Source organism: Actinia tenebrosa, unplaced genomic scaffold, assembly GCF_029948245.1.
Source record: "Actinia tenebrosa isolate PJP-AT-01 unplaced genomic scaffold, QUT_ActTen_1.0 PGA_scaffold7__59_contigs__length_16204524, whole genome shotgun sequence".
Taxonomy (NCBI): Eukaryota; Metazoa; Cnidaria; class Anthozoa; order Actiniaria; family Actiniidae; genus Actinia; species Actinia tenebrosa.
The window spans coordinates 2,181,352-2,201,128 of NW_028292584.1; the positions used below are offsets into that span (position 1 = coordinate 2,181,352).

At 35.0% G+C, this 19,777-nt stretch overlaps 1 protein-coding gene and 1 long non-coding RNA gene across 11 annotated transcripts in view; one reads left to right on the top strand and one right to left on the bottom strand.

Annotated features, from left to right (window-relative positions):
- The window catches only part of LOC116288562 (gamma-aminobutyric acid type B receptor subunit 2), a 90,123-nt gene that overhangs the window by 35,178 nt on the left and 35,168 nt on the right, over positions 1-19,777 (bottom strand). For 9 of the 10 annotated variants that reach the window (XR_016121787.1, XM_089040555.1, XM_089040553.1 and 6 more), the window contains 7 exons: positions 15,712-15,776; positions 7,791-8,161; positions 6,716-6,853; positions 5,335-5,508; positions 4,088-4,201; positions 3,856-3,921; positions 2,692-2,895 (listed from right to left, as the gene is read on the bottom strand). Coding sequence is in view for 9 of the 10 variants with exons in the window: in XM_089040555.1 (XP_088896681.1) it covers positions 2,692-2,895; positions 3,856-3,921; positions 4,088-4,201; positions 5,335-5,508; positions 6,716-6,853; positions 7,791-8,159 (1,065 nt within the window). In the remaining variant the exon portion in view is untranslated. Of the gene's footprint in view, positions 1-2,691; positions 2,896-3,855; positions 3,922-4,087; positions 4,202-5,334; positions 5,509-6,715; positions 6,854-7,790; positions 8,162-11,226; positions 11,438-15,711; positions 15,777-19,777 lie in introns of those variants that run through there. The other variant, XM_089040561.1, reaches the window with a different exon arrangement.
- On the top strand, positions 135-7,890 carry LOC148905327 (uncharacterized). The gene is made up of 3 exons (XR_016121788.1): positions 135-240; positions 6,688-6,797; positions 7,750-7,890. It is a non-coding gene; the product is annotated as an uncharacterized LOC148905327 (long non-coding RNA).

A 19,777-nucleotide genomic window follows, 5' to 3' on the forward strand; every position in this document is an offset into this window, starting at 1 on the left:
TTCAACTTTAAAAGTGAAAGCGCTGGTTGCTATGAGGAAGAGGAATGTTGGCGTTGCTATGTGACGTCATCGCCTCGGAATCCATCCTAACAGGGGGTGGTTGGGGTCTATTTCGTAAAATATTTCGTAAATTACGTCAGGGTAATAAGGAATATCCTTATCCAACCGACAAAACATCCACTCGGCTTTTGTCATATCAGAAACCTCAGGAATAGACTTACCGGTAATTTCAGACAAAAGGTAGGGAATAGCTTTGTAATATTTCCCTAGCTTTAATTTTTTCAATGTCTTCCGTAGACTTTGTGGGGTTGGCTCTTCTAAGTGGTCTATGATTTTCTTCTTTACTTCGTTGTCTAAATATACCGGTCGATAACCTTGGATATGACTCATCCAGTCCCTAAAGTATTTTATTCTCTTGTATGGGGTTTTCTTACGACCTCCATTGGCGTAATATTGTTCCCTGGTAGCACAAGGTACGGCATTACGAATGTTCTTACCACACTCGTAACACTGTGCTGACGTGTCATCTTCTATTTGCATTTTTTTACCACAACAAATATACTTATTTGGTTTACTAGGTACGAATCTGGGTTTCAAGCACTTTATACAGAAGTCGTAGATAAACTCTTTACATTCTTCACACTCCATATATAGACTAACATATTTAACTACATAGACGCGGGATGCGGGTAATAACGGTACAAATCGAGGGGGGGTACTTTAGACGGGTAATCCTCCAGTGGTCGTTGCGCTGGAACCCCCATCCCCTATACTACTCTTTTATTTTAGAGGGAAGCACATCAAAGTCAGGTAGATTTGGCTGAATTTTGCTTGAGGTTTTTCCTTCTTTGTCGAGAAATGCCTCAGGGGATTGCAATAAACTAGTATGCAAATTCGGTGTCGGTCTTGGTTGATTAGCTGCATATTCGTCCTCATTTTGTTCGATATTTTCGATATTTTCTTCGGTTACTTGTGTTAAAATCGTCATATTAGAGCAATTCTGTGTGTTTCGCAGTCTTGAGGCTTGATCTCTGAGGTTTTGGCCGGTTAAACCAAGGCTTCCATAGCCTTTCTCTTCCCATAGCTCCGCCATTATTTGAATGTAGCCTTTCTTTCTGCCATTTTGGTTAAGCGGTGGATCCTTCGAAGATATTATTTCGAATGCTCTTTCCTTACATTCTAAAACATCTCTGTCATTCCCTCTGTCCATTTCGTTTGTTTTCCTTTCCTTGACATTTCCTTATTGTGTACCAACACAAATATCAGTATGTCTATAGGTATGTTCTCTCTTCGGTCTTCTTTTAGGTACAACTGGGACCAAATGTGGTTCCAATGTTTTGCTTGAGCGATTGCGATTCAATCTAGCTTCACGCAAGAATGAAAGATGTACTGAGCCATGTAGTAACACTGGAGCTCAGAGGATAAGTTGATGACCACAGAATGCTTCGCTTTCCGCACTCCTTTTATGACCAGGTATCTCTCTGTACGTCTGTGTGCGACCTGAGAAAGAACCAGTTTATATTCACATGTACACTTGGCTAGGTGTTCATCAAGACCACTAGAAGCTTCTGCATTACGTCCACAAACATCTTCAACTCTAGGAAATGGTTCACGACGTACCGAACTCTTTATAAGATAGAAGACTTGTATCTACATCTCGGTAGTCATAAGTCAAATACCCGAACAGAGAGAGAACTACGAACGTACGCCAAAAGTCATGCTTGCTGAATGTGAATGATAATAATAATAATAATAATAATAATAATAATAATAATAATAATAATAATAATAATAATAATAATAATGATAATAATAATAATAATGATAATAATAATAATAATAATAATAATGATAATAATAATAATAATAATAATGATAATAATAATAATAATGATAATAATAATAATGATAATAATAATGAAAGGACGACGATCAGCTGGACATAAGAACAGCTGGTATAAACCGGTGATCAGCAATATGTAATCTATGAAAATTGAAATACAATGTATACTAAAATCTGCGATTAAGAATCTAAGAGTATAAATATAAGAAAGGAGAAAATTGATATAAGAAATCGCACGATCTCGGAATTTATATGTACGAGCGACGTTTTGAGAGTTTTCAAAATTGGACGAGCCTATTAGGCGAGTCCAATTTGAGAACTTTCAATACATCACTAGCCTGCGTCACATCCGGAATTTTCTTCGTAAATACCGTCTGCGAAACATCGCCAGAAAGCTTGTTCTGGACCCCCCGCAAATTGCGCGATTATATATAATAGATTCTGATTGGCTGTTAGCCATTGCTCATTCTAACGTGAACTCTCATTGGATATACATCACGAGTGTCTATAAATTCCGAAGTGTACGAGAAGGTTGTGCAAAGAGCAAAAATGTGTACTCTACATTTGGGATCAATTGTATTCCTCTTGTCCAATCAGAATCAGAGTAGTTTTGTAGAGTGTATTATAAAGTATAGTATATACACAGACACGAAAACACCGCGCCCACAAAACATATACACATATATCCATTATTTAAGACTTACATGATCGTGAGCTAGTAGAAAGAGATCGGTTTGGCTTTATGCATTTCATTCCAAATAGGCAATGCAGCTCGGTTTGGAGGACAAAATAGAATGAGGGCTTTTGAACCACTGCCAAATCCTGTTTATCATTTAAATGTTACTTACGAGTCCTGAAACAGTGGTAACGTTGTCCTTTCTGAGACCAGAAGAATCCATGCCAATCATTCCTTCCATGAACTCAATAATCTCGGCTGCCGTACAGTCGATTGTACTCTTGTTTTTCGCCATAAGCTGGAGAATGAAAACGGGATTACTTCTACCAAACAAGATCCAGACGTAGTTCTCTCCATACATCTTAAGTTTGTAAGCCTGCAACGTACATTCAGTTAAGAAGTAAGAAAAACTGATGCTTGACTACAACAGTGCGTATGCACAGTAATTAGTCAATCGTGAGATAAGGATATGTGGTAAGCAACAATATTCCTTACTTTCACCTACGTCATTGAAAATTTTCCCAGGACTTATATAAAATAATACCATGATCACCACAAATTTTCCCTCGTTATTCGGGGAAATTTCATCACTAATTTCCCTCGTGTCATGGTATTACTTATAAATAAAACTTCTATAGGCCGAAAAAGCAATCATGAGAAAAGTAAGACAGGATCAATGAAGCCATCGTGTAAACGTCCTATTACAAACATTGTCTTTGCAGTCATTATTTCTTATACATTATCCCCTATTCCTAATTCCTTATTCTTCCCTATCATAGGGCATAAAATGTATTGAAACATTGATAGTATAAAATTATTTTGGTAAAATTTTTTCAAATATAACGGAATAAACAAAGTGTTTGACAAACAGTTTCGTGGAGTAAATACTTTGGATTTTAGTTTTTTGATGAAGTCACGTTCAAAGCCAAGAATATGTACCCTCCTTCGCAAACGTTCTTAGGGCTGTCACGTAATAACGTTTCCCTCCCCACGAACGTCTGCTTACTTGAGCAAAACATTCCTTTCCAACTGCTATCATGGGTCAATCGAAATCGTCTTATTGTTTGTATAATTTTAGATTTGAATATCAGGAAAAAAGACACAATTCAGGATTTAGAAAAAAAATTATTATAATTACTTCCGCTCTGGCAAACCTTGGGAAACATCAATGATTATCGTCACAGAATAACTGATCGTTCGACCAATCATAGCGCGCGAACCTCTATATCCAAGTCAAAAACTATGTTAAATAGAGATATTTTCTACCTCTTTCTTCAGATCAAGATCCTGGTTATTTCGATAAGCAACAAAGATCGAAGTAAAATGACCAACAAACCTCACAGAACACTGTTGGTGCACTGAGATCCTGAAATTCCGCGATAATGATACGAGCGTCTAGAGACTGCAATAAAACAGTAACATATATAATATAGTCAATATTCACTTTAATATCATAAATCATGGACATTTATATATTTTTAAAGATATAGCTAAATAGCATCATTATCGTTATTTCCTACATTAATATTGATCAACAACAGCAGTGTGATAACGGAGCAGTAATCTACCTTTAATTTTTTGACTTGGAAGCTGGTGTCAAGAGTACTGCTATACTGAAACCCCTCGACAGCAATAGCACTAATGTTCTCTTTCTCTAACATTTTCTGGAGTTCTCTTACAGACTAGAAGTAAATATATGTAAGGAAAAACTGAGTATTGATATCAATATGAAAAAAGAGAAAGTATTCGTGAAACGAAAGCTGAAATGACCCCTCAAAAGGTAACACGATTTCATGGCAATATTTCATTGCCAAAACATAAGTTCCTCAATACCAAACAACAACAACATCATCAGTCAACTTCCATCGAGATCAAAGAAACCTTTTTAAGCTATTGAGTCTTGTTCATCATTGCGCGTCAAAGTTCGTCTAATACGGAGCCTATATATATCCCAAATTAAGCTATTGGGTCTTGTTCATCATTGCGCGTCAAAGTTCGTTTAATACTGAGCCTATATATATCCCAAATTAGAGTGTCTGGGTGAGGGGTCTAGTGCCTCTGTTAGGGCACATGAGTCAAATTGCTGGATCGTTTGTTTTTCTGCATGCGATTAACGCTATTTGCGCCCATGTTTTTATTCATTAAGAAAACAGTGAGCCTACAGCTAGAATGTACGTTCGTCAACATATTTAGATTTTTCCATACGGCTCGTGGGTTGAGCCGGATGCATCGAAAAAAAATCACTTTTCATTAGAATTCAAAACGAGATTCAGATTTTAAGCTTTGGGAGAATTTATTCTCTTTAGATCGAAGTCACGGCGGTATTCAGCAAAAAAATCTTAAAACTTACTACTCTTAAAGTTTTATTAGAACAGTTATTTACTTAAAGTGACTTCTTATATAATCAATGTGGATGTAGATAGTAAAAAAATTTGCAAAAGACGAAATTTGGAACAATTCCGATAGAGTCTTGAAGAACGTTTGGCTAGTTTTGTCATCCAAATGAGCCGTTATGAATAAAAAGTAGATTGATCGCCGAAGCAATGTTCTTGTACATTAATCTGCGAAGGTACAAATCTACACAATAGATGTCGCTAGAGACAATTAACTTATCATCTTACCGGCTAAATTTAAAATATGAAATTGAGGGAAATACTTTGAAACCTTCGAACGTCAACAACTATAAGGACACAGGAAGCCCAATCTCTGGAACGTCAACTAGTATCCACGAGTTCGCCAAAGGGCGGTTTGATATTAAACTTTTGTGTATATACAAAAGTATCATATGATGATGTTTCTATCTGCTTCTTCTTACCGGTGAGAATATTTCTGAATGATACGCGTGAATAATGGCCACTCGCTTCCAGTGAAAGTGCTTCATAAAGGCCACTTTTGCTATGTTGAGAGAACTGGTGGATGGAACCATCCGATAAACATTCCGGTATTCAAGAGATTCGCCGAATTTGGGGGATATCGCCGCATACGTAATCTAGTGAGAAAGGGGGAAAAAAGATAAATCATTATTGGTGATGGCTCTGTTATTCACGTTCCAGAAACCTAGAGAGGTATATACACTCAATTTAAAAAACGTTGTCGTAGACCAACTAAAGTGTAAGCCACTAGACCGAAATGAATTCTGGGTATAAATTACTGAGGCAGTTGACTGCCAATTTTATCTCATTATAATCATGCCTCTGGTTTACAGACGAGCCTTCGTAGGCGAGTGGAAAGTGGTGAAGAAAACGTTTTTTTTAATGCCTTCGTATTTTCGGGATTGTGAGCTGAACCATAACTAATTTGTTTTTCTTTCTCCTAAACCCAAAGACTTAATGATTTGTTGCTATCCGTCTTTATTTCAGAACTAGCAGAAACAATGAATTCACCTTTTGAACGCTTGCCATCACGTGACATAAAACCCGTTGGATCGTGTTACGGTCACTAAAAAGTTTGGACATCGTTCTCGGATTCATTCTCACACAAATTTACTGAATTTAAAAAGAAAATTCAGAACGATTTCTTTAGCTACTTTTTTTAAACAGCAGTAAGAAAAGCCTCGATAATGTTAGAGAGATGATATTTTGCTTGTAGTTAGAGAGCTAACTAAACAAACCGAGTAAATGGTGTGTTTAAAAACCAGTACATTCTTACAGAATCCGAGAACAATTGATGTCCGAACTTTTTGGTAACACAATGCAACACGTTTTGGGCTAGCGCTCAAAAGATTAATAGGCGACTTGCACTAAGAGGTCACGTGATCAAATCCGCTATTATGGCTGGCATTCTACAGGATTTTAGCTATGCGAGAATGTAAAAAAGATGGCGGCCTCGACTAGTCTCGTGATACAATGTGAAGACCTACGAAGTATTTAGTCTTGTTTAGCCGGCTTCATGATCTAAAAACGACTTCTTGTCGAAAACCTTAAAGTATTTTCCAACTTCATTATTGAAAAATGCATTTGTCATTGTCTTGTCAAGAAATATTGATACTTTTAATAGATATCTTAAGTAGATTTTTGCTATTAATTTCTCAGAAAAAAAGGGGGAAAATGTGGTGTTTTGAGGTCATGAGGTCATGTGTCGGCGAAACAAGATTTTTAAAACGCTTCGTCGGTCTTTACATCGTATCGCAAAAAAAGAAAACACCATAATTTTTTCACGCCCTTTGAAGTCTGTCCTAGGTAATGTGCGAGATATACCTCAAGTAAGTTCCATCTAGAAACTGACTTAGCTACAGGCTCAAGAGCTGCCGTCGTTGCTGGTCCTATCAGCATCATCTTGGTAGGAGGATTGTGAATCCAATCGAATAATATCTCAATTGCTTTGCCTCCATTGCCCTGTGTTCATAAGGAAGACCATGTAAATTTAGTAGGATATTCTAGTATAATTAAGGTGCCGACACACGGTGCAACATTGCACGCAACATCGCTTGTGTCAGCCTGCTATGTTAAGATATTTGGTCAGCAGTTATAAATTTGGTGCAAGCTGATTGGCTGGAAATTTTAAAATGTTGCAGGTAATGTTGCAGCCATGTTCACATGATGAAATTTGTTGCGCGCAATGTTGCAAGAGTAAAGCGCGATTCAACTTTTGTTGCATGCAACGTTGCGTACAACAAGCTTGGGGTAGACACACGCTGCAAAAGTCCTGCTGCGTGCAATGTTGCGTGCAATGTTAATAAAAAAACCGAAATATTTTAAGAATGTTTCTTAACCAATTAGAAGCGTTGTTGTGATCTTTCAGTTATCTTGTGGTTAGAAAGTCAATTCTGATTAGCCAAAGAACAATAGAACATTCCTGGAATATTTTTGGTGCCCACGGTTTTTCGATTAGCACTGTAACAGTTATTCCACGAACTCCAGTCGTACGATGATTTCCTATACAATTATATCAAATATTATAGCGATGATGCTGCTTAAAGCTTCTAGAAAGTGTGTGAAACATTTTGTCCGTGTTGCATGCTAGAAAAAGCATTGTCATGATGAATATTAAAACAAACAAATAAACAAACTAGCGTAGTGTGACATTGTAGAGTGCAAATCATACATCCATGAAATAATTTTTGTGCTATTTCACGGATATATGGCTTTCATTTTATGCATTAACTCACGGTAGAAAACTGTAAAAACAATGAAATCGATATGTATGCACACCAAAGTCTGCCGTTATAGTTGAGTGAAATCGTCCTTTATGTATCATTTAAAATAGCACTATTCTTTTTATATATTTTTAGATTCAAATGCCTTGCTTGATGCGATGTATACTAATACTTACCCAGATAGTATCGCCAAAGTGAAGCACTATTTCATGACCAGGAAGAATATCGGTGTTGTTATTGATCATCTCCATCGCCATCACCATCGCCTTCTTGACGGCATACCTGTCTTCGTTAAGATACCGTACATATGCTCCAATATGGAGCTGTATGGGATGAACACATGGTGTACTTTGATTTTTACACTCAGATGAATTGCAACATGAGCTGCTGTTTGAATATTGTCCTTTCTGGCAGCAGAGTTCAATTAGGTTTGTCTCATTGTGACAGCATCCTACAACAGGGGTGGTGTTGATCATTGAAGTGTAAGCCAGGAGTAGGATGAGAGAGGTAAGGAGGGTAGAAAGAGATAGAGGAGCAATCTCCATTTCTGAATGAATAAATAAACATAAAAAACATAATTTTTTCATTTCAATTGTAAGTTAATTATAATCATACTTTCTTGTTATTTCGCAGTTATACGGCTATTTCTAAAAAGGTTGAATACTAAATACTGCATACTGAATGGTGCATTCCAAGATTAAAGTGCATTATGGGTCATAGTGACATTGTAGGATTAACAATAATTACTTATTTTATTTTTAGTGTATTCCATCTGAAACAATGCACTAACTACATGTAGAGATTTTATTGCTTTTTGTTATATAGCTACAAAATTTTCCTATATAACGAACACTCTCATTGATTGAAAGATGACCACGTGACACTAGTTAAATCTAAATGTTTCCCAACCGGGAAAGAACTTACTTATTTCCCTGTCGGGAAATCAGTTGCACGTGACCATAATCGTGACAATAAACATGTGCACGTGATCAGAACGTGAAAATCGCTGAATGCGTGATATTTTGCACCAATCAAAAACAACAGAGCGGGAGCAGATATTTTGTTTGAATTTTCAGTACAAATAGAGCTCGAAGCGAAACAATAGAGATTTTCCAGTGTTTCTACAGAAAAATTACAGACTTTTATTGAGAAAAAGGATTTGAAAAATACGAAAAAAGCGACTGAAAATGCTGTTGCTACTCTCCTCGCTTTTGGTAGAGAAATACAAGACCGTGAGTTGTGAGTTGTATTTGTAAAATCATGGTCTGTTTTCATGCATTTAGCTTGCTAAATAAAGTTCTTATTGCGTAAAATGACTTCTCAATATTTCTTAATTGCTATATAACAAAACACTTAATGTCTGGTCCCTCGGGAAATTAGTTAGTTTTGTTTTCCCGAGAGTCTCGATGTTTCCGGCTTCGCCTCGTGAAACATCGAGACTCTCGGGAAAACAAAACTATTTCCCTTGCGTCCGTCCGTCCAATTACCTATTAACCAAACCAATTACTCGTCCACCCTTCCTTCCGCCCATCAAAAAGTCCTTTAAATGCTTTCCTAGCACGTACAAAATCAGTAGCTCCGATCTTAACGATAAAATACCCAAATGAACGATGTTCTTAAAAGCCAGACTAATACAGCTAAGACAAATGGATGAACTGAGCCAGTCATTTCCCTATTTGTCGGAGCAGAGATAAGATCCCATTTGAAACAGCAAGGAAATGCCTTTCAAGTGGGTTAAGAATTCAATTTTCATTTTAAGTTGGCTTGCGATTATTATAATAGATTGGCTAGAATTCTTCTGGTCAAAGCGGATTAAATATATGTGCTATCGTTTTTCTGCCCTGCGTTATAACTTTACAAATCTATGCAAATACAAGAGTCATGTTTTGTTCAACTATAGGAAATTTATGATCTTTCGTTATTAGAATTATATTTCATTAAAATATTAAGATTTAATGAAAACTCTACTTCATACAAGTCTAGAATCCGCGAGGTTAGTTCGGCTTCCATACGATCACTTATTTTGTCAAACATTAAAAGGAATTAAAATAGGATTGGAGTTTTAAAGTGTTAACAAAAAACTGATCCAATCTGACGGCAATTTATAATACAGCATAAAACCACGAAAAGCCGATAAATAATATGGCTTTTCATTCGGTTTTCGCATGAGTAAAATCCAATTTTCATCGCTGTTGATTCAGTTGCTTTTCCAAACATTAAACAGCAAACAAAATCAAGGGTTTTTTTAATTTCTTTAAATTAAAATTTCGCACTATCGAATAAATATCCATCTAGCATCACAATATGGCTGAAAGATTTCAATTGCCTCCTCAGTATTACATGCCTTCATGCTTGCTATATCTGTTAGTCTATGTCAACAAGACAAAGTTTATTTGCTGAGAGTCCTACAGAATCGATTTTGGCGCGGGTTTCATCTATCTCATAAAACTGAAATGGCTTTGCAAAAGGTGTCTGTTGTTGTTTACCATGACTCTAACTCTTTCGCGCCAACGTGCTAAAAATTGCATTGATTTGTACCGGGCCAGTATAGCGTGAGATAAATCGTTCAGTTGAATAATCACTGAAAAACACTGAACAATCTATAGGTGTTAACCAATATACAACTGAAGTAAAAACAATGCATGTCTGGTGGTGAACTTCTTATTTTCTGGAATATCTTTTCATTTAATGAATAAGACTTATCCGTTTGCCTCACGATTGCATGAGTCATTTGTAGAAAAGAGCGCGACGTTTCCACTACAAACTAGTCTTAGTTAGGCAATGACGGGATGGTGCCTCGGTCATGTTTTATCCGTTTTTTTTTTTTTTTTTTGCTTTTTTCCGAAAATTTTAAATTTATTTATTCATTTTTAATATCTAACGAATGACGAAGCTTTTTCTCCTGCTTTCTCTTAAGATAATGCGAATTTAAGTGCGAAACGACGATGTTTGTATTATTGATAGGAATCGGAAAATTTAGAAATAAGGACAAGAACAAAATCGCACATGACATGCACCCACACGAAACTGAAAAAAAGGAGGAGAAGAAGAAGAAAACACAAATAACAAAAATGAAAAGAAATGAAAATTCAATATTAAATAAAATGAAGAAAGGAACGGTATGCAAACAGAGCGAGTAGCGAACAGATTTATTCCGATAGATAAAAAGAACACTTGGCATGGTTATCCGACTATTGCAGAGAAATGCTTAAATAAACACAAAATGCCATCGACGACCCTTGGGAATATAATATTTACAACTGTTTCGAAAATCGGTAAGGAAATGCACTGTACGAAAAATTAAACTTTTACTTATACATTACTTATTTTCAGTTATAAGTTTGCCATTTCTTTCAACCAAATTTTAAAAAAGATACTTATATCATATACTCTATTCAGTTAAGAAGTCTAAATATAAGAAAAAGACGTTTTGGCCAAACCTGGCCTTTCCGGTGTCATGATAATTCTATATTTTATTCCAATCGAGGTATCGTTCAAACTGATTTCACCTCTAAACTAATTCCATTATTTTTGGTAACACATTTTGGTTTTCAATGCGATTGTCAAATACTGCATAATACTCTATCATGAAAAATAAAATAAAAAACATACCTTGAAAAATTCTGTTTGTACAAATTTGGTTTCAGCTCGTATCCATAACATCCATTCCTTACGTCCTTACACTACATCTAACGCTAATGGTCACGGAAAGTAAAAGCGAAAAGTATAGATTCGTGTTTGTTCGTTAACTATTACTTTCTGAATAACTAACCTATGCGGCGATATGGTAAGAACAGTATATTATGAGAAGATCTATTGTATGTATAAATCCTCGATGTAGGCCCGGCCAAGTCAAGAGTCAAACTTGATCTTTTCAAGTCTAAGTAACTACCTATATTTGGTACTTCCAATTGATAAAAGTACTTGAATTTTTTTTAAAGCTTGATAAAGTTAATGTATTGTTGATCAAAGGAAAGACAGAACAAAAGGAGTTTATGTTGAAAGGAAAACTTATGATGATGAGGTTGTTTTTTGTTTGTTTATTTGGACGTTAAGCTTTGTGCGCTATAATAGTCGATCGGGTAATAATTCGAAACAAAAAAATAATAATAAAGTGAATAAATAAAATAAGATTTAAAAAAAAAAAAAACAAAGAGAAAAGAAAAGAAAGGCGGGGCAGGAAAGAATAGGAATGAAAAAAAAAAAAAAGATATATATATATATATATATGTATACCGTCCTGGAAGAGATATTTTCCGAATTTTTTTAATTTCTTTATTAGTTTTGTCCAAGTTCTTATACAATGACCTTTAAATCCTTTCAGTCTAAAATGTCTGGAAATCAAGTTAAGATGAGCGAATTTTAATTATTCTGGAAGTCCCCATCTCATGAACATTACTGACAAGCTGACATGCTGCAATACGTATTATACTTATTTAAAGAAAAGTCTAATAATCTACAGAACTATTACGTTCAAAGGATATTGAATATCATAAGGCAGTCTTATCGTGTTGTGACTAATTGCTCTTTCGACATTTCGTTGCATTTTGTGCATTGGTCTTACAAATTAGATTATGACAAGGATTTCTTAATTTCGAATTAGTTATCTATTTTTCCTTTTAAACCTTATTTGCTTTGTTTGGATATCTTTTATATGATTTAAAATTCTGCTAACCCACTTCGATTTTTTTGCACAGAATTTTTCCTTTCAAATGTATTCATATAATAATCGTGTCAACACCGAGTTAAATTCTCTTTGTTAATGTGATGAGATGAATTTTAATTTATAGCTTTCATTTTCATTTTCTTATGTTTTTTTCATTTTATTTTTCTGTTTTGGGGGGGTTAAGTAGGCGAAGGTAATCGTGAAAAAATAGGAAGGAAAAAATATTTTAAAACAGTAAGGTGTAGCAGAAAGAAAGAACAGGTGAATTATACCTATAGGATGAGAGGAGAAAAGGTCGTGAGAATGGAATTAAAACAAAGAATGTGGAAGGAAGGAGATAATGACAACAATAACAACAACATTGAACAACAAAAACAAAACAATAGCAACGACAGAAATTTACAAAAATGAAAGGAGAGAAGAAAAAAAGAAAGAATTATTGCAAAGGAAAGAAAGAAAGAAAGAAAGAAGAAAAGAAGAAAAGAAAAAAGTAATAAATTTGGTGCCTCTTCGTGATATGTAAGTAGACTATTAAAGACAGTTTGACTAGCAATTGTAAATTGATCTTAAAGCCTCTATTTTCCCTAATGCGTCACGTACAGGGTCTTATAACAGAAGCAGCGCATCCGTTTTAGAATGGGTGTAATTGAAAATTATTTCAGGCCATTAATCATACCGCTGATCAGGCTAAAATCATGCTATGGGTCTTGATATTTTGAAATAAAAGCCTGCTATAAGGATTAGACCCTTTACACTTTGGGCGGAGTGTTCTGGAATGACAATCATTATGGCGATGGAAATGATGATGATGGTGATTATGAAAGTGAAGATGAAGATGAGGATGAGGATGAGGAGTGATGATGAGGATGATGAGGATGGCGGTGATGACGGTGATAATAAGAATAAGAGTGAGGATGATAGTGTTGATGATGGTGATGATAATAATGAGGATGATGGTGATAATGAGGATAAGAGTGAGGATGATAGTGTTGATGATGAAGATGGTAATGATGATGAGGATACATGCAGCATCACCAGCGAAAAATTCTTTTAAATTACTGAATCGCAATATATATAATCGCTATCTCTCTCTCTCTCTCTCTCTCTCTCTCTCTCTCTCTCTCTATATATATATATATATATACACCGAATCGCAAAAAGTTTGACATTTTAACGATATATATACATATATGTGTATCCCCCTGTTTTCTATTGTCTTACCTGGATTTTCAAGGAAAGACAATAGGAAAAAGGGGATACTTATATATGTATATATACCGATAATTTGTCAAAGTTTTAGCGATTTGGTGTATACATATGTATGTATATATATAGCTCCTTTTCAAGATGGCCGATACGAAACTCGATAAATGCAATGAGAACTCGAAGGTTGATGGCAATGGTTCTTATTTCGATCAGAAAATCATGCTTTGTGTGCCTAGTAGTCACATTACCTGGATTCACCTATGGATAACTGAAAACAAGGTCATTGGTCTAGAAAGAATAGCACCATTAATTACATAAAGAAACTTGATCGATTCCTATCAATGCTTCAATTGCTCTATAAAACATTCTATAAACCAGTGTTTAACCTAAAATATATGTTGACTGTTATTGCTCTCCTAGGCTCTAAAAATACAATGTTTATCACACTGTCGCAGTTTTTATTGTGTTGCTGTTTTGTAACCCTCTCAAGACCATGATTTTCAGCGTTGATAATGATATAAGGCAATTGATCTGTATATCGGCAGAAATTACTTTGAAAGATCGATATCTCTTTTCCTACTTTAACAAATACTCACGATACAAATCTGACGTTAACGCTGACGTCACCAGATTGATACTAATTTGCCAAACAAAGCATTATTGGTTAGAGCACATAATACCATAAATCCTACCCTTGAAAAAGTTAGATAACAAAATTGTACAAATAAGTCCAAAGGTTTGTAGGTCTACGATCTACTGAACTTGCTAATTTGCGCAAATTTGTGGAATTTTTTACAATGTCTTTCACGGATATATGGTGAGCACTCTAACGAACCAAACAGATATTTTATTTAATGGCATAAAATTAAGCTACTTTACGGAAATGCAAGTAGTGTTTAGAAATCATATGCATGGATATCACTACTGTAAATTTCATATGTGACAGCAGCAGTGTCATTATCGATAGCGTGGCGCGTTCAATTCTAGAAAACCAGTTTCCGAGCCTCCTTAATTTTTTTTTAGAATTTTTTTTTAGAATGATTTAGTGTACTCGGTCTAGTAATATTGGAGGCTGTTGTACGTAACGTGCTAGCAAATCTAGATTTTTAGGCAACTAATGATGTAAGCTTAGTAAATACTGAAGCAACTATGGGAATTGAGTTTAACAAGTTAACTTGAGATCCCCTAGCACACAAGGACAACAAAGAAACCGCTAATGAACTGGTTTACTCAAGAACGAAGAAAGAAATTGAAGGGTGTTGCTGCTATGGCAACTAGTCCTTCAGCGAGTACGTCATCCACGTTAGAACGAATCCGTATGCTGCGTTTTTCCCCCGGCGGCGATTTTCTCTTCTGCAAGGTGTTTTCACGATAGAACTCGTGTTAAGTGGATGAACGAGCTGTTAGATAGTTATGTATTTGCTAGTTGCCTAGTTAGAGGTGATTCCTACATGTGAAATATATTTCGTATTTTCTTGAAATGGCCTCCTGTTTTTTTGTTTTTTGTTTTAAGTAAAAATTTATGGGGGAATATGAAAAACAAGTGAAAAAAGAAAAACTTAAGGAAGAAGGAATGGAAGTATGGGAGGAAATCCAAAAGCAACGAAGAAAAAATGATCGCAGTAAGAGGGAAATAATAAAATGAAGGAAGTAAAGAAGAATTTCAAAGAAAAAGAGAAAGAAACGAAAACAACAAAACAAAAAAGGGGGGGGGGTGGGAGCACAAAAGAGGGGAAAACGCTAATCCACACAATGTTAGGAAATCCATAGCAGCATGAAAGATGGTTGATACCCGGAGAAAAGCGGCAAGCGGAAAATCATTAAGAGATTTTATTATTTTCTTACGGGCTTTTATATACTTAGTGTAGTTCCGGTGAAAAAACATATAAGGTTCGGCTAAACGTTTCACCTTTTAGGCGTTAAGCCAGGTTAAAGCTCTGAGTAACTTTATCTGAGGCCTAATGTTTAATCGAGTCATGCCAATAACAGACACTAAAAGCAACAAACTCATTTCAACTGAAAAACCGAATATTATAGTACCAAGTCAACGAAAAAAATAACACGAGTCTTAAATTTGCCTACAACCGTTAGAATATCTTGCTAACGACCCCGTTCAATCCGCTGCTGTTTCTACCGCTGCAAGTTGCATTGTAAATTCCTAGTAAATACTTGAAGTACTAGACTTCTGAACAGCCCTGTTTTTAGCTAACTATCCAATGACTTACCTTTGCTCGCAGAATTTGTTTTTTCTCTGCTTGTTCGAACGATATTACCCTCGTAAAATCTCAGTCTGTAAAAAAGAAAAAGGAGTTGGTGCGAATACCATCTTGTTACCCATCGTGCCGTGCATGCTAGACAAAACAAAAAATACTATGAACAGACTTGATTTAAGTGTAGAAGTGTAGAAGATAGTGAGAGGTGATAAGGAAGGTTTTGACAATGATACGGCAAACACAACAAAATATAGGAATCAAAACCGGGCCAATGCCTTTACATGCAATATTTTAGTCGATTGACTCACGTGCCGACAGAAATATGCGCAGACTGATGATATTATATTATCAATCTTGGCTGTATTGAAAGAGATAGAAAACTGTCGATATTCTAGAGTATCGTATCGATTCTATTATTATTCTACTATTATTCAACACCCAAAAAGCCGACGTTTCCAAAGTCACACCTCTAAAAAACATTTTTCTCACAAAAGATGTTTTCTTTTTCTTTGATTGATGACGTCACTTTCATGGTGGGTGAATCTATGCTGATGAAGCAAACTGTTAACAATCAAGCTAAAATTATTTTTCTTTTAAGATCAACCCGAAGCGATAAAGTGAAAAGAACAAGATACAGGGTTAATATTGCTAACTGAGTTTTATACCGGCTAACGATGTATACATATACTTGATTGCAAAAAGGTTGTAGTACACATTTATTAAACAGATCAAAAACAGTTTTCCGTGTTTGATACTCTGATGAAAACACGCGGGATGTTGGGAGAACACGAGAGAAGCGTAGGGAACCACGACGCATAGCGGAGTGGTTTCCAGCTTCCCGTGTGTTCTCCCAACATTCCAAGTGTATTCATCAGAGTGTCAAACACGGAAAACTGTTTTTGATCTGTTAATTATAAAATAACAAACGCGCGAAAAGATGACAGAAACCCAAAGCCTAAGTAAATTCTCCCTACGTGCCGTCTTTTTCAAACTGACCAATGAGCGCGCTCGATAGATTAAAATCTGACAGTTGCAATACTCTCGCGCGAGCTAAAATGACGCGAGCGTGTTTTGATACTATCATTAAACATGGTTTTCGACCAATCATAGCCCGCGTAGTATCCCAATTATTTTATAAAAATATATCTGAGAATCAAGATATCAAATGAGATGCAAAGCTTAAAAAAGTAACTTATTTGGTGTTATTTATCTTCTATTGTACAGTATCAGAGACATACGTATTGCACAAAGTCAAGTTAAAAAAAAATTTTCCGCTAAATGCTCTGGCTAAGCAATCGTATTTACGCATGTTTTACATTCTGCATCTCATTTGATATCTTGCATCTCATTAGATATCTGTATAATTGTATACTACAACCTTTCTGCAATCAAGTGTATATATATAGGAGTTCTCCTTGATTCCAACTTGACGTATAAAGATCATGTACAATCGACAGTGTCTAGTTGCATGTCGCGTTTGGGACAGATTAACCGAGTAAAACATGCCTTTGATCAAAACACTCTAAAAACCATGATAAATGCCTTAGTTTTCAGCAAGCTCTACTATTGCTCTAATGTGTGGAGCAATACCACTGAGAGTAACCTGAACAAAGTCCAAGCTGTGCAGAACTTCGCATGCCGTATCATTAGCAACAAAAGAAAGTACGATCACGTCACGCCTATTCTTAAAGAGCTACGATGGTTACCCGTCAGACAGCAATTACACTACCGTAATGCAATTATGGCATTCAAATGCATGACTGGGTGTGCCCCTGATTCCTTATGCTCGCGATTTATTCCAAGATCAAGCATCACGCAGCGTACGACAAGAAACTCGCAAAAGCTGCAGATACCTCTTTGCAGAACGACTACTGGACAAAGATCATTTTACTATAGAACTGTCAAATTGTGGAATTCACTAGACTCTGCCCTTAAGTTGAGCTCAACCGTGAAAGACTTTAAACGGACATTAAAACAACATCTTATTTCAGATTTTCTAAAACCTTAATGTAATTTAAATGTACGATTTATTTATCTATTTATTTATTTACTTTATTCTTTGATCTTTTCTTTTTGCTTCTTATATAATTATATATAGTATTATTTTAATTGTAATTAATTAGGCCCTTTATTCTGAAAAGCCTTATAGAGGACGAATAAAGTATGTATGTATGTATGTATATATGATCCCGAAATGAAATTTTAGCGATTTTATTTTTTTCTGCTAATTTTAGGTTTACTTTTGAATGATATGACTGACTGATACTGCTTTAATAGCAGGGTAACGTTTACCTAAACTTATAAAGAACTTTCTTGCCAATAAAACATTCTTTAGATGTGATGGATAGCAATATATAGGAACAATGCTGTTTTTATGACCCGAGAATAGCCCAGTGTTTATATTTCAACATCCCACATGTCCTTTCTCTCAACCAAAAGTTAACTTGAAAGCTTTCAAAATGTAAATGAGAGACAGTTGGTTTGAAATTGAATGAAAGAAGGCAAAATTACGATTTGCCCTAAGGATATCAATAACCTTCAGGTGAAAACTGAAAAATAGTTCTTCAGAAGAAAAAGAAGAAGAAGTAAAATGAAATAATAATAAAAAATAATAATTAAAAAACAAACCCAGGATAAAGCAGGAAAATATTAAAGTGAAAATATTTGCACACAATTTTTCACGGATTTTCATAGGCGCCATGTTGGTTCCATTAAAAAAAAACTGTTTTTCTTAAGCTTGTTTTGGTTTTCCTAGAATGATTACAAACCATTTATAGTCAGTCGACAAACCGTTCATCAAACATTCAGCTTAAAATCAGGGGCGCCATTATCGGCTCAAGATGAAGGCTTATGACGTCATTTTCTAACATCATAGCCGTGATTTCTTAATGATATGAAATATTTATCAGATCAAAAGATGGAATTTTAGTAAACCTAGTAGATGATGCTGATCGTATTGCTTCATTATAGAGATAACACTATTCAGTTGTATGACCTTAGTTGTATTAGTTATATATATATATATATATATATATATATATAAATAGATAGATAGATAGATTAATTGAATCAGTGTCAGTGTTTACAGGGAGGATACCAAAGGGTTGCGGTAATTTTCTTGTTAAATTTAAAAGTCGATCTCTTGCACAGCGCCTCCCCTCTGGCTATTCTTCTATACCTATGAAACATTGTAATGTACGTAATTCCTATTTTGTGCCTCAGGGTCCTGAAGAACCTTATGATCTGAGGTTTTCCTTTCTAGGTTTGTAAGAAAGATTCTTATTATTTTTAGCTACTTCTCAGTCAGTGTATAAAAATATGAATGCAAAATTGAAAAGAATAGAAAACACAGAATAAAAATCGAATCGAGGGAAATATCACAGTGTTGAATTGAATGGAAAAATAAATGAATAAATAGTTGGATGGCTGGATAATTAACGGTCTAATAAACAAGTACTGGATGGCCCTGGATTGATGAGTGAATGAATCAGTAAATAAATACTTGAACGAATGACTGAAGTTATTGATAATTCAATTCGGCATTAATAAATAAATAAAGGAATGAATGGATTTTCTATTCATGACAATTTGAACAAACATTTCATTAAAATCATCGGTTTGCTGACAAGTTAAGAAAGCAATTAATCTCCCAATGCTTTAAACTGTCTATGACATGATAATAACAGCTTACGTCATGCATGCTAATATATTATATGTCAAGAATGCTGTTCAGAACTAATTTACTAATCCTATTCCATGCTCAAATATTTACCCATTAAGTACACACAGACTTTTAATACTTTTGATCGCATTTTAAATAACGAGTGGGCTATGGAAGAGTTAGAAAGAGAGGTTATGGAACATATAAGCTAGAGCTGAAATTTTACTGGTTTTTATTAAGGGAGCTTAGAGTATAATCCTTTAACACTAATCTGTTTTTTTTCTTCACTTATTTATTTTTCATTATGATTGTCTTGTTTACCATAACCTATACTTTGAAATCTAAATAATTAAAAGCTTTCTATTCTATTCTATTCTATTCTATTCTATTCTATTCTATTCTATTCTATTCTATTCT